At 35.9% G+C, this 16,717-nt stretch overlaps 1 protein-coding gene across 1 annotated transcript in view; it reads right to left on the reverse strand.

Moving 5' to 3' along the window:
• LOC149801408 (protein amalgam-like) overlaps positions 1-7,737 on the reverse strand; it is a 41,113-nt gene extending 33,376 nt beyond the window's left edge. Inside the window, exons 1-3 of the mRNA XM_089955504.1 lie at positions 7,646-7,737; positions 2,177-2,257; positions 366-463 (exon numbers count right to left, since the gene is read on the reverse strand). Of these exons, the coding sequence (XP_089811630.1) occupies positions 366-463; positions 2,177-2,210 (132 nt within the window). The 5' untranslated portion in view covers positions 2,211-2,257; positions 7,646-7,737. The remainder of the gene's footprint in view (positions 1-365; positions 464-2,176; positions 2,258-7,645) is intronic.
• Positions 7,738-16,717: the final 8,980 nt, after the last annotated feature.

Below are 16,717 nucleotides of genomic sequence, written 5' to 3' on the forward strand. Positions count from 1 at the left end.
TATTAAGTTCTTCAATTTCGGCGGTAAGTACACCTTGCATGTAGTGCTCAATCCCATGTCTAAATAGAAGTGACTGGTTTTGAAAACCACTGGAACTTGTAAAGTTTGCCAAAAGTAGTTCATCGAATGCAGGCACGTTTACAATACACAGAAGCGGTTATTATTTTGCTCGCGTAACGGTCAATACCGCAAGATATTGACCGCTAGCAACAACGTTAACTTAATGAGACTATTTAGCAGTAGATAATGCCTATGCATACCGCATGACCTCATTCATATTACGTTCCAGAAATCCCTTTCATATTTTTATTTAATAAAAAGTAAGTATTGCTATAAAAAGAAGAAATGGCGAAACAACAATTTACCGTATTATCGCCTGGAGTTTGCACACTGCATGGCAAAACGGCGGGTCCGTTAACAGCAACCTTGACCAACACACATTTTACACCACTCAAGACGGACCCTGAAACAGGCATCTTCCTCTCATATTAAAGGTTTTATTAACAAGAAAATGAAATACATATAAAAGTGCAACTAATCACTATATACATTTACATCCCTTTCAGCTACTTGGATTGACATGAAATTGTTCACTACTAGGAAAACTGTGCATACGACTAATGAAAAAGACCGCTTCTGTGTGTTGGGGAAATGTTGAAATCGCACAAAGTTCACTAACTTTGCCAGCCATTCAAATACGGAAATGAATCTTCATAGTGTAGGCAATACTATTAAAATGCACTCATGAAACTTTAAACTATTAAAAAGTAGAAAGAGTTATTGGCTCATAATTTTTATAATTTAATTTTGAAGTTCAATTAGTGAAAATAACCTAGTAGTGTTAGCAATTTTCTATGACATACACATCATATAAGGTCTAGTCGAGTACTCTCAAACCCAAATTAGCTTCATCATTAAGATTCCATTCTGTTGGGTACTCTCAAAAACCCAACTAAGCACCATCATTCAGATATTCAAAAAAAAAGTGGGGGTTCTTTATACCTTCTTTAGGACAGACATGTTTATCTTTCTGTTACAAGGATTACTAATGTGGAAAACATCAAGGGAATACAATGTCTTAAAAATTCTAGCCAGCGCAAATATTTGAAGCTCTGGAACGGAACCTTAAATCTAAGTTTAAAATGTGCTCAATCAGCGTTCCCTTTTGTGCATGATATATATGAATTTTTAAAAACGGTACATTAATATTGATCTATATATTTGCTCAGTAAATATTCTCTTTTGCGTATCATTATGTCTGATTTTGGAGGAAAAAATGGAGCATTAGTTTTGATGTTATTTATCAACATTTGCTCAATGAATTTTTTCTTGCATCTAATAATGTACGAATTTAGGAAAAGATCGATCGTTAATATTGATGTTATGTATTAACATAATAACTGTGCATGCTTTACTCTTTTCAAGCGTCATGCCTCAAAGTAGCATTGAGTCTAAACATGCACCTGCCGGGAGGAAGGGAATTAAAAGCGTAGGACAGGGAAATAAAATCAGCTTCAATTTTTAACTGCTGGATTCAGTGAAAGTAAAATATAGCAACAATCTTTTTTAAAAAAATTAAATTTATGATAAAATTAAGGGAAACAAAATGGTGAAAAGGCAGGTTCACATATTTCTATATACTGGTGTAAGACAAATTAACAGTTCACCCTTCGACTGATCTTTTCTATCCCTGTTCAAAATTTAGAGTTTATCAATGACATTTCAGGAACAACCGTGGTAAGCCTTATGATCCTATCTTTTAGCATGGCACTGTTTGCTATATTGAAGAATACCATGTATATTTTGAAAATAGCTCACTGATCATTATCATATGGTACGAAGGTGGGTGTGGGGATAATGTGAGACTCAGGTACTGATGAATACAGTTCCATGAATGAAATATATGGTAACTGGTTGGACGGACTGTATAGATGCTTGCTATTTAAATTCTTCAGTGCTACAACCAAAATTGAACCATAAAATAATAACACCTGTTGGGCCATTATACATTAAAGGTTGGGAAAGGCACAGGGCACATTTGTTTACGCAACAAATCTAAAAATGTAGAGAAAGTTAATATATATTTACGTCTTTCACCTACTTGGACCCCCCCCCCCCCCCACAAAAAAAAAAAAAAACCAACAACAACAGATCTCTGTCAGATGTTATTACTTACCGATAAGAAAATAAGCGAGGACGGTAGACATCATCTTCGTAAAAATTGGCTTAGCTTCCCTCAGGCTACAATTATCGTTACCTACGGAAACACAGTGAAAACACAAAACAAAACTTCATGAATAGTTCTCATGATGCAACCCCCGGACAGCTAGCAATAGGAACGTAGAAGATCACATTTTTTTTTTTTTAATTTGGCGTCGCAGCAGACAAAAGTTGGTCCAATGAGAAAGTTGTTGTTGATATAGGTTTAGCATAATTTTTCAGCACAGGATAGGCATTTCATGAATATGGCAGTCAGCATATCTTTTAGAACCCGGGAAAATCCCGTGAAGAACCACCCACCCACGGGAAGTTACTGGCAAGCTTTCTCAGATACCCGCGTTGGCCGAGGCCTAGACTCGTACCCAGACTGACAGAGGTGTTATGTCAGTGACCTGTAAAGGTGATCGCCTTAGACCACTCGCTCCGGGTGCAACCCAAAGAAAAAATTTAGAAGTTGACATTTCAATGTCGCATGAAGAGAATTTCATTTTCGCATGTTGAATCAAATCATCTGCTTTGAAAGCTCCATTTTCTATGTGCAGGTTTCAGGTTCTGTCTGTTGAATTATACAGCTCTGGTTGAAAGTTTCTAACTCGAAATTTCAGATTTTATCTGTTGAATTTTATCTTTTTATCAGCGGTGGTTGCATATTTGCCAGGATTGTTAATGCTATTTGCGTGTTAAAAGTTAATTACTTGATGAGACAGCAGTTACAGGTAGTATACATTAAGACGTATTATGTGTTTATTCAATGACATTTATGCATTTACAGTTGTAAAATTGCGATTCTCAGGTCGAGAATTGCGATGTAGTTACTCGTTGGAGGTCGCTTTTGCGAAATGGCCGCGTTTTTGTTTTAAATATGGAAGTTGTCCGTTTATTATTGTTTTTATGATGAGTGAAGATAAGTGGTATCATATAAGAAATATGGAAGAACCCCCCACCAAAAAAAAAAAAAAAAACGTACACACCACACTGGAAGTGCAACCAACGCTGTGTAATTCAATAGAATGAAGTTAATTAGCCAGCATAATGAAATGTAACTTTCAACACAATTTTATTCAACGAGTAAAATTCGAATTCTCAACACAAAACATTAAACTTCAACCACCATTTTGTAATTCAACACGTAAGATCTAAAAACATGAGATAGGTAATGGAACTTTCGACCACTGCTGTTTAATCCAAGAGATAAAATATAAAACGTCCACACAGAAAATGGAACTTCCAACACAGAATAATTTGATTCAACATGTGAAAATGAAATTCTCAACATACTGCATTGAAATTTCAACTTCACTGGAAAAACATTTGTTTGCTACGGCGCCTCATACAAACACAGATTGTTTTTTCTAGGTGGAGTGAATTAAATATGGTTGCCTGTTTGTAATTACCATGATTAATCCAGGTAATACCAGTAGTTAAGTTCACGATATAGGTAAATATTGATTATTAGAATTTCTCTGTAATATATATATATATATATATATATATATATATATATATATATATATATATATATATATATATATATATATATATATATATATATATATATATATATAATCGTTAAGATAATGTGACAAAAACATGTCTTAGAGCTGTATATTTTTAAGTCTAATAGAAAGTTTTCAGTTGTTTGGAAATGTGTGCATGAACAGTAGTGACTACCTACTGTGGCATACCGCTCCGGTGGCCTAGTGGTTAGAGCGTCCGTCTCGGAAGCGGGAGGTTGTGGGTTCGATCCCCGGCCGATTTATACCAAAGATTTACAAAAATGGTACTAACAGCTGCCTCCTTGGCGCTCAGCATTTAGAGGTTTTAGTTAGGACTAATCGGTCTGGTGTCAGGATAATGTGATTGGGTGGGACATCATGCTACATGTCTGCAGCATGATGCTCCAGTGCTGGACATTACTATAAACTGCACCACTGTCGACATCGTAGCGATATAACTGAATTTTTTTTAAAGCTACGTTAAAAATCCTAATCACACACACACACACACACACACACCTACTGTGGATACAGGATTTAAGAATAAATCGTGATTTAAACTACAACTTACTTGGTTCACAAACTCAAATGATGGACTTAAAAACACATAATCACCCGCGTAATATTAAGAAGCAATTAATTTTTTTAAATCTCGATTTAGAAGATTTACATAAACAGCGCCCACACTGTAGTCGCTGGTTATTAGCTGTCGTATGGGCATTAACACGGTGTAAAGACCAAAGTGCATCATGAACCTAACAGTGTTGATTCAAACATGAATATGAAATATTTTATTTCAGTACGTTTTTTGGTAATGTAACGGACACAAAAAATGATATGTTTCTTGTGTTGGCAGTTGATTACATCCTAAATTAATTACAACGTATAGTTTATGCTGTACTTACCCGATATCATATAGCCAGCATACATGGTATAATTATGAAAATGGGGTCACATACATACACCAACTGAGTCATGAATAAGCTCGCTGTGAACAAAGCTCACAGTGAGTAGTGTGATCGAAAGATGCATATTAAAATAATGACATTAAAAATGATTGAAATGATATCTGAATATGTACGTTTAGAAAGTCAAAGCACCTGTCACAATGGGGTAAAAATTGCTAGACTGTTGCTGCAACAATGAGATGTATTTCCAAATTTGTTTGTTGAAATATACTCTAAGATAAATCGCGCAGTCATATATCTAAAAATCCATGTATGATTTAAAACACCAAAAATTAAAATTAATCACAACACGAGTACTATTTGTACAAGCTTACCTCTTTAGAATCGAGCCTGATTCACTCTGCTTCAGCATTACAGCAATAACAACAAAAAACATGGGTTCAATAACAAGGGACGGAAATTAATCATTAACGAATTCAACTTAATTTCAATGCGCGTTAATTGTTGTGTTTGCGCCTGTCAAGGAAGCGGAAGACGTTTGGAAGTAAACATTCTGAATCTGTAATGTCCAAATAAACTCATGTTAAATAATATAGAAAAATACGCTTCAACCAAATCCGGACACCAAGCTGACCATATGAATTGTAGAAACATTATTTACATATACCTGCATTTAAGAAAACTGACTCACATTTAATATTACAAACATTTCTTGGTGTTATCTTTCTGTGGTTTTACCGTCAGTTAGCAATATTTTTTATTATCAGAGATAATCTGAATAAATAAAAAATAAAAAACTGAAAAAGGATGCAAGAATTATATTTAAAAAAACTGGAAATAAAACCCGGTTGCAGGTCGAGTCTGTATGTAATGTTTGCCTTATAAACGTTAAACAGCAGCAACGTTCAACCTTGCACTTTTCATTTTATTATTTCTTTGTATTGTCCATGCATGTATCCACAGCAAACAGCATGTAGATTCTTCTGAGTACTTGCGTTTTTGTTTTGTTCTGGTTTCGTCATTTATGTGTTTTTGACCTTGAAAATTGATAGTTGTCAGTTTTTCTTTCACACACACTTTCTTCCTAGAATAGGACAAAAATATGTGTGTGTGTGTGTGTGTGTTTTAATGCTGAGCGCCAAGGAACCATTTTGTAAGTCTTTGGTATGACTCGGCCGGGGATCGAGCCCACGACCTCCGGCATCCGAGGCGGACGCTCTAACCACTAGGCCACCGGAGCGGTTAAAAAGAGAGATGTAAATATCTACTATTTACTTGTGTGTAATGCGAGAACAAACCGAGATAAGAAAAAACGTACTCCGATTAATGCAAATTTCCTTTGTTTTTTACTTTATACTTTTCTTTTATTTAAAGGACACAGTTTATATCAAAACTGCACTTGTTCAAATGAATTATAAACCAGTCAGGGCCGGATCAGGTCATGTGTTGGGGGGGGGGGGGAGACTCCAACATTTCAAAAGGGCTGATGTCCCTCGAAAGGGCACCAAAGCAAATGTCTATGTCTATATGTACTCAAAGTGTGCATAATACCCAATAAACGTGCGCAGGAATAAAACGACGGTCAAATGCCGAGTTCGAAGTGACTACGGTTGTGTGTATAGGTTTTTATTAGCCTAGGGGCGTCCGGAAATCACGCCCTTTCTCCATCCGGCCCTGAAGAGAAACATTTGATTTTATGATCTTAGTGGGCGGGTGCAGATATATCTTGGGGGAGAAAGGAATTTTACCTTTTAAGCTCTTACATTTGAAACGTTTCCAGGACATAAATGTAGCCATCTAATTGTAAAGCGAAGTTACCAAAGGTAACGTTCCGTGCTAATTGTTTTTGGTTGATGTTTGTTTTGTTTGTTTGTTTGTTTGGTCTGTCTGGCACCCTGCCACCTCCTAAGATCCCCTCTTGGCCTTTATACACAAACGATCAAGTGCATTACAGAACTATGTGAGTGAAACAAGCACAATATTCATATCAATTAGACGGAAAAGAGTTTGTAGGTCACAAAGTAAACTTAGTCTTACCAATTAATGACGTGGATCGGAAATTCGATGGAAAAGATTTTGCTAGCCACGTAGCATACTTAATTATACTAACGAATGATGAGGATCAGAAATGTTCATGGTAACGAATACCTAATCACTTAGTCTGGAGAATAAAATTCCCTTAATAATTTCCCCTTATAAATACACGTAACACACTTACGGGTCAAGGTCAAAGGAAGGTTTATTAGGATTAAGGATTAGAGAGGTTTGGAAGCAACATTCAAGAAGTGTGAGGGTGGGAGTTGGGGTTCCATCTTATTTTCCACACAAAGGTGCCACTGTAAATTTAAATTTGCTTACCCAATTCATTTACTAATCTGAAAATTATATACCGATATATCAACTCTGTATGACTGTTAATCATTATAAAAAACATATCCGTTCTAAACAGACGCGCAATGTCTCTCAGCTTGATGTAAAGTACATTTTATTCCAAATTTCACAAAATAGTTCTACCCTACTTTTGCATATATAATTCACATTTGAGTGTGTGTGTGTGTGTGTGTATATATATATATATATATATATATATATATATATATATATATATATATATATATATATAAAGAGAGAGAGAGACAGAGACAGAGAGGGAGAGGGAGAGAGAGAGAGAGAGAGAGAGAGAGAGAGAGAGTATTAATTCATGAGAATAAAAAGCTGCTGTAAATATACATGTATTCAACAATTTAGGAGGAGTTTCAACGTTATTCGATTGTTTGTGTTAACAAGAAAATCTGGAACTGCGTATAATCAGGTCCTCCACAACACAAACAATGTCTCACTACGTTCCTACTACGACGGTGGGGATTGTCAAGTATGATGTAATAAAACTGAGACGTTGCTATTGTTGTAAATCATGAACTGTGCTCTCAGTGCGGTATAATTGTTACGGTAAGTAAATGACGACTCAGTATACATGAATGTAAAGCAGAATTTGTATGGTGAGTAGAAAATAGATCTTACGTGAGTCAGCTACATCTCGTTCTGGTCTTCTGGATCTGAACTTGACGATTACAAATACATAATATTTATGATCAACATCGACTTCCGGCGCATTATACAATGCAAAGGGAGGTACTTCAAGTCAGCTACGTCCCTTTTCATACGCATCACATTGGGTTGCCTCCCCTTTCGCATGATGAGGACACTGCTGCAGCTGCGCGTTATACCGGTTAACAGCGGTATTTTATTCAAGTGGTACGTACAACGGTACTTTTTCACAATACCAGTACGTCGCTATCTTCCGTCTGTAAGGAATGTATGGAAATTCTAGACGAATCTTGTTACGACTTTAATGATATTCATGCCACAATAATTAAAAAGACATAACCCACTTTTTATAGAAAAAATATTGTATATATTGCAAATTAATGGCGACAAATATAATTATATTTATTATCTTTTAATCACGTTTTTGACACCTGTCACGTATCCCAACGCGGTGGCCAGTGATATGTTGTGAAACAGATTCAGCAAAAATCCAACTTTTTGAAAGATTTCGGATTATAAAGAGAAGAAACAAAACATACTTAATATTTCAGCTATATACTAGCAAATGTGAATGTGTTAAGTATATATATTTCTTTTGTAAAACTGCGAATCATCTGACGATTTTGTAAGCTTCTGCATCAACACGTGAAATCTTTATTAAAAGGCTCTCCAATACAAGCAGGATGTCTTTCACAGTATCAGCAATAACGAAAGATTAATCATTCTACTTTAGTTTCAGCTTTTATATTGCAATTTATATAACAGTTCATCTACTGCAAGATATTGGTCATTTATCGGGGCAGGGGATGCGATTTTTGTTCGAGCTGAAATATTTTTCTGTTATTTTATCTGAAGATAATTAAAATTTTCCCACTAATATGAAGGATATAGTATGGTGTCATTTTTGTGTGTGCTATAGATGAGAGCAAGAAGTGTCAGGCACCTGCTCCAGAACATTGAATTGTTGGACTCTAATATAATTGCTGTACATCGTGGTAGCTATCGAGGTACGTTGTGAAATACCACGGTATATTCCAGTTTCCTAAAAATTGTCGCGATACCCAGCTCTAGTTATTGCCACTGTGATGAAATACCACCTGGAAAAAATCCCAAAGAAACAAAACAAAGCGGTACAAAAAACTATCTAACAAAAACAACATAAGCTTTTTCGATAGACTTCACGCTCAATACAGACTGCATTCTGCTGCGATCTTTCCTGTGCAGCCGGCATAAGTGCTTAATGTGTAGATTTTGTCAGACACGTAGGAAGAAAAAAAAATAGAAGGAATTCTTTACTTGCAGTGACGGAGCACGATCATGACAATGTTAGGGTAGAACGCGCAAGATGTCACATATCAGTGATATCACAGTTACGGTAGAACGCGTCAGATTTCACATTATACCAATGACATCACTGTGGATTTTAGTGCACCTGGACATAGTTCATAGTTTGGTATTTTCCCCCTTTGTTTCGGATAAGATATTAATGTGTAATACAATTAAGGTATGATTCAATGGATTCAGTCTATCATGCTCGTGTACTAATATGCGGAGATGATGGACCGAGGTTAACTGACAGAGGTCTTACGGTAGTGTTATTTTCCTTTTAGTTGCAACTGGCATGAAAAAGTATACATTCTTACAAAAATATTCCACTAGATTGTGAAGTATAGTTTACCGAAGAGGTGAAAACTACATGTGCCGTTTCAACGGTATCTTCATGCAACGCTAAATTTTGTCAGTGGAACATTAATTTTTGTAAATGTTACGGTAATTTTTGTCAATGTTATGGCGGTTTTTCTCTTTGCAATGATAAAATTTGCACTACAACGGTAATTTTTAAAACTTTGGTGCAATAATATTCATATTTGTCTCCAACGGTATTCATATATCATTGCGACGATCTTCCAATACTGGAAAGATGTTCTTGTTTTATCCCAACGGTTTATTGATGGTTTTGACGTTCATTTAAGCGTTGCTACGATCAAAAATGGCTTACAAGTGTAGTATGATTACTACAAAGTCAATCTTACCGTTGCAACGATAAAATAATCGTTCCAAAAATATTTTGAAAAAATTGAACCATTATCACCAGAAGCCCTAGATTTAATTGGATTCAAATTAAGATTTGGCGCAGAATTTTGGTAAAAACTATTTTTTTTTAAACTGGAAAAAAATTAAGTATTGTGTGCTCTCACTATGAAACTCTATAGAAGTTATATCACATTTACTACAGTTGTGTCCGAAAACGGAGTCAATCTTGACTATGTTCACTGAGTGGATAAAGAGTCAGTTCAGTCATATTTATAACTTTTATTTGACAACGAGAAAATATATATAATGTCGGGCCTTTCTGCGCACGTAAGTTTTACTGCAAAGCTTACCGTTTGAAAAGCGGCAATGATAACTAGAATATTCTGTTCACAATAATATTACTTTTAGACACACAGGATACTACCCCTGTGTTTTCACGACTCGCGTTATGCCGGCATATTCTGCGCTTTGCTTTGAAAAGATGCAATGTTTATGCATCTGGAAATGAAATGCATTACGTTTATACCGTTTCCATCAGCATGTCAGCCAAGAAATTAGGTCAGGTTTATAGTTGGTTTTTATAAAATTCAACTCAATTATAAATGACAAGAGATAGTCAGTAAACTAAATCGATCTTTTAAAGTATTAGTAAAAGTTCAACATTTTATACAAATAAGCTATTGTGTTGAACATAAACAACAATGAAGAGGATGTAACATGTTGACAACGTGTCGTTTACGGGAAAAAATACTAAAGAATTTAGAATTAGACTACATGCTGGGGATTGTTTTGAGAATATGTTCGAGCGGCAAGTTGTCAAGTTGGATAGCAGACGATAAAGTTGTTGTAGACAACTTCTTGCAAAATTAGATGCAGTATTATTCTGTGATAAACATTTATCTTTTTAATAGTGTATTAATTTGCATGAAAATGATAAATATTAAAAAGGTTTTTCTTGGGTGCAAATTCAAAAAGGTCATGGAGTGGGTCTTCATGTTGACATTTAGAATTCAAATTTTCATATGTATTTAGAATAAAAATGTGGTACATTTTGTACACCTTATGAATATCGCTGTCCTTAATTCAATGACGATCGTTCTTTCTTGTTACAAATGGGATTTTGGACCAAAAACAACTCGTGAACTCTCTCTCTCTCTCTCTCTCTCTCTCTCTCTCTCTCTCTCTCTCTCTCTATATATATATATATATATATATATATATATATATATATATATATATATATATATATATATATATATATATATATATATATATATATATATGTGTGTGTGTGTGTGTGTGTGTGTGTGTGTGTGTGTGTGTGTGTCTTTATCTAAGAACTTTGTCAAAGAACTTTTGTATTTCCAGAGAAAATTATAACTTGAATTAAATGCTTTCTAGAAAATCAAATTCAGCCCAAACTGGTCACAACATCATACAACTTAAAGTGCCAGATGTTAAAGCAATTCCAGTTAAAACCTCACAGACACAATAAAATATAGATCTCTGTTTGACCTCAGCATTTTCTAGAAAAAAACCCATTAACTAATGGAAAATAACCTTCTAGAATTGTCCTATGAACCTTGTTTACTTACAACACAATAACCTATGCAATATACATGGGAATCTCAAAAATCCCTGACCCCGACCAACATATTTACAACTTCCTGTTTACCAGAATAATAATTTGGTTAATAAGCTTATCTACATAGAGAACAACGAAGTTATTTTTAGTTGTTTACATAAATGAAATAAAAATAAAATTAAAAAAGGTCAATCAGGTCAAGCAGAAATGAACTCAGTTTTGGACAAGGTCAAGTCCAGTAAACAATGTTGCATTACAATAGCATGTAATGAAATAAAAAAAATGTAAACTAACAGACAAACAATTAAATTACATATATATAACACAGGGTTTAACTGACTCGTTTCATACAAAAGATGTTTTGAATTATTTAGAACAATGAATGAATGAATGAATGAATGAGTGAATGAATGAATGAATGAATGAATGAATGAACTAACGAACGAACGAACGAACGGATGGATGGATGGTGAGTGAGAGAGTGAGTGAGTGAATGAATGAATGAATACGCGAAAGAAAGGAATGTAATCAATCGTTTTGAACTTATACCACTCATAAATCATATACAAAAGAAAGAATGCAGTTATTTAATTACCCTTGTTTGTTTAAATGTACGCATGGTTGGTCAATTAATGATGGAAACACAGTTTGTAAAGATGCTGTCATGAGGCTGTGTAAGTATGCAAATATTGTCAAGAAAGACACCGGTTGATTTTAAGACAAGTATATCTCTGGAGAATCCTATTGTTACTTAATAATTTTTTTCGTAAGAAAAAACAAAATGAAACAAAAATAGATGTACTAAAATTTAAGTTAGCATAGTTGATGGACCATATTTGTTTGTGGCGCTGCCTATCGTTTTCAAAAAGGAACTGCCTTTGATTTCTCATTGATTCCTTTGCATTTCAAGCTCCAAATTTATTCTCTAATTTCTAAAGCAAAAAGGATAACATCTTTAACCAAAACTAATTATACATGTGAAGTATTGTTGAGTAATCTGTATGCATACTAAAACTGCTCGTCTTTACTATTAAACTTAACAATCTGAGTGCGAGATATCCTATATGTAAGTAGTGAATAATATACTACAATTATTATTGTTGTCGCTATAGGAGAATATATGATTCATAATAAATGAACTGAAATGGTGCAGTGTGCAGATTTTCTTTTAAAAGTATAGATACATATATAGAATTCCCATATCTTTTTGTCGCTCTGTAAATGTTGTTATAACTATAATACATTTTTACTGAGATAAAAAGAGAATTGTGATCATTCACCCTTATTTTATACATACAGCTGTCTTTCGATATTTCTGTCAAAAATGTCATCTAACAAGGACCTGTAACCTCTGCTAATAAAGCACTATCTTGTCCTATGTAATTCTACGACTGGGACAAACTATACTGAGCCGGATTGCAAAAGCATTCTACTACATAAGCGGTGCCTCAGTAAAATTGTGCTCATAACTTCAGGGTCTTTTCAGTTAGATCGTCATTTTACGGAGTTTGTTCATTATGCAATGACAAATGCAAAACATTTCACAAAACGTACACATCACATAATGAAATCTGCACAGCATATTAATTCTTACCACATCATATAGTAACAAATGCATATAACATATTAGTTAACGTACTGCGTACAATAAAACCACGAGATGGATATTAATAAATGCCAAACCTAGAGTAACAACAGCACACCGTATATTTAAAAATGCACTCATCTGATAAAAAGAATACAGTTTATTATAAGAACCGTACTTTATACAATAAAACATGCATTGCAGATAATAAGAAATACACGTCATATAATAAGTAATGCATAAAATATAATAATAAAGCACAACATATAACAAGGAATGCATATGTGAATGTAGATTCAACCACATCTATTCCAAACGGACCACTTATGGCAGATTTGGCGTTCTAAATATCCTACATTCTAAGCTACATCCTGGAAAAATTATATGTTATGTTTTGGTCGCTGCAGCGATGAAAACGGAGAATACAGAAGCTACATCAATAAATGGCAATGATCCTAGATTTATGAATATCGAAAAAAAAAATCCCTAAAAGTTTGATCCGTCTCAGCTTCGAGATAAAGAAACGTAAGAGTAAGCGCACATTATATTTTGCACCTCATAATTTCGTACATAATATTATTACACTTTTTATGTAAACTCTCTTTCACGGATAGATCGCTCCGGTTGCCTAGTGGTTAGAACGTCCGCCTTGCATGCGGGAGGTCGTGGGTTCGATCCCCAGCTGAGTCATACCAAAGACTTACAAAATGGTATTAACAGCTGCCTAGCTTGGCGCTCAGCATTAAGAGGTTAGTGTTAGGACTGGTCGGCCTGGTGTCATGATAGTGTAACTGGGTGGGACATCATGATACCTGTCTGCGGCATGATGCCCCAGTGCTAGACATCATTATATAATGCCACATTGCAGACATCGTAGCGATATGGCTGAAAAATTGTTAAAGCTACGTTAACAATCCAAATCACACACATCACATCTTTCACGGATATTAAATACAAGAGTACTAATAGAAGTAGTACTCTTGTACTATGTCAATGTGACTATGAGAAGTTTAGTGTCAATACTAAATACGACCCGTCTTATCAATGGGTGTCTTTGTGGGCAAGCCGTCTTCAAAAATATAAAACTGTTAAATACAGCTTCAAAATCTATTGGCGTTTCTCTGGTCTCAGATGCAAGCTATCCATCAAGGCTGGTCGTGGTCTTCAGCATATGAGTCGCGTTATATTATGAAATTGTTTTCTTTCTATGAGACCTGATGACATTGACCTTTCACCTTTTAACTCCAAACTCAATAGTTGTCTTTCTTGTCTGAAATGCAAGCCATCTACAAACTTGAATAAATACATGTGGTAGAGAACGCAAGCGCGCGCGCACGTGCGTGTGTGTGTGTGTGTGTGTGTGTGTGTGTGTGTGTGTGTGTGTGTGTGCGTGAGAGAGAGAGAGATTTAGAATTTTAACGTAGCTTTAACAATTTTTCAGTCATATATCTACAATGTCTGAGGTGTGGCAGTTTATAGTGATGTCTAGTACTGGAACATCATGCTGAAGACACCAGACCGACCAGACCTAACAGTAAGCTCTTAATGAAGAGCGCCAAGCTTGGCAGCTGATAGTACAATTTTTATACGTCTTTAGTATGAATTGACCACGGTTCGAACACGCGACCTCCCGCATCAGAGGCGGAGAACTTATGTAGTTTTATGGAAGTAGTTTTCCTTTCTGCCAGTACCTGTGACCTGTTTCTAAACACAAGTCTTCCGCAGTGATTGGTAAAATTAGCTGACTCAGAACTCGGTATATCCGTTTTCTTTTTCGAGTCACTGTGTTCTTAACATTTGATCATTTGATCCCCAAAGCAATATGAATAGCAGCAGGGAGGGCGAACAGACCGAAACTAAAAGTAGAATAAATAGATAAAAACAGTTTCACAAATACAGGAGGGCCAAACACACAAAAACAGGTTCCCTGGCGATGCTAGCATCGCTCGCGGGGTCCGTCATTGAAAAATCCATGATCGGTCCCCCCCCCCCCCCCGCTGTGAGAAGTGCTTCGACGCCAAGGAAACATTTTCATGTTAACGGAATTAAATCATTGATAAATAAATAATGGCAAATATCGGAGAAGCACTTACAACTAGATTGGCACGACAACGACTAGCCGCGATTAAAAAATTTCTTCCGGTTCGTGATTCCGTCAAAGAAAAATTAAAAGCAAGACAAGAAGCGCGAGTTGAGTTTGCAACATCTGCGGAGGAATTATTTAAGCCTATTACAGCAGCTACTGGTGAAGTCAAAACTGCAATTGTAGGAAAACCTGATCCTGCTGACCCTACCAAATCAAAACGAGGGCTACTTCAAGCAATAGAAGAACTTAAACAGCAACAGGCAGATGCAGGTGCCGCAGCTGATCCAGGTGCCGCCGGAGTAGTGACAGTTGCTAAGGAAACATTTATTAATAAATTTACCGAAGATGGTATTACTGAAATAAAAAATATTCCGCTTACTAACATAGATGAGCTTAGGAAGTTTTCTACTTGGATTGTCTTAAATTATCCTAACCGGCAAGATTTTCTAAAACCAGGAGCTGGCTCGGGTATGACTCAGGGTGAGTGGCGGGATTATGTTTATAAAGTAAACCGAGGCATTTCTCGAATAGCTAAAATTGATGATACCTATAATTTTATAAAAACTGGCGTAATTGGGGTTAATAAGGAACTAAGAGACCAACAAAAGGAGGCAAAGGAAAAGGAAAAGCAGGCAAAAATGCAGAAAAGGGAAATGAAAAAGCAGGCAAAAATACCGGCGAAGAAAACACAAGCTCTAGAACAGCAAATGACACTGTCCGATCCAGTACCTGAATTTTTATCGCGTGAACCCGTGGGTGCTAGTGCTCCCGATGACGATGATGATTATACTACTCCTGATTTGTCGTCCATTCCGTTGCCCACTCCGCTGTCCGAACAAAGGGGAAAATTACTCGTAAAAAAATATAAACTATCGGCGGAGCTATCCGATCTTTACAAAAATGTAGAAGAAAAATGGAAACTGGACCAAAGAAAGAAGAAAAATAAGGATGCATACCAAGCCGCAGTTAATCAATACGACAAAAAGGGAGAAGAAATTAACGCAATAGACAAAAAAATTGCTGAATTAGAACAACAAGAAAAAGAGAAAACAGGCAGCGGATACGACCACATCTGTCCTGATAGCGTCGTCAACGATGTGTCCAGACTAGAAGTTCTAAACGGAGGAAAGCGCGCCGGAAACAACTCCCCAGAAATAATAAACGAGGCCGCAGGTATCTGTCAGCGACTATTTCAGCGTGGTCTTATGGATATAAGTACATACCGGGGGCTCATTGATGAACTCGCGGATGGTTACTACAGCGACTAGCAAATTTAGTTAGAGAAACAATAATTAAATAAAATGATCGTGCACAATTCTCAACCTAGACACGCTAGTGTGTTACCAGTCCGCGTAGTGAACTCGCGATTACCAGTCTACAGAGCAACCTACGGAGATGGTCTCGGTGATACAATTACTGGTTTGTTTTCAAGAATAGCCCCTAAAGCGATTCCAATTGCAAAACAATTGTCGATGAAAGCTATTGATGTTGTCAAGGATAAAGCCCTTGGATCTGTTGGTGATCTCGCCGGGAAAGCATTCGCGTCAATCAAGGACAGACTGTCACGGTTAATTCGCAGATCAAAAAAACCACCACCGGTGAAACTGGCCAGTACTGAAATCATGCCCGCGGATGTCGGTAAAATAATAAATCAGGCTGCCAATCAAAAACTTGCAGAGCTTGTAACCCAAACACCCGAACAAATAAATACAAGCCTGATATCAGGAAGCGGATTTCGTTTTAGAAGACAATAAT

This window comes from Sinohyriopsis cumingii, chromosome 4 (assembly GCF_028554795.1).
Source record: "Sinohyriopsis cumingii isolate HCF-2022 chromosome 4, ASM2855479v2, whole genome shotgun sequence".
NCBI lineage: Eukaryota > Metazoa > Mollusca > Bivalvia > Unionida > Unionidae > Sinohyriopsis > Sinohyriopsis cumingii.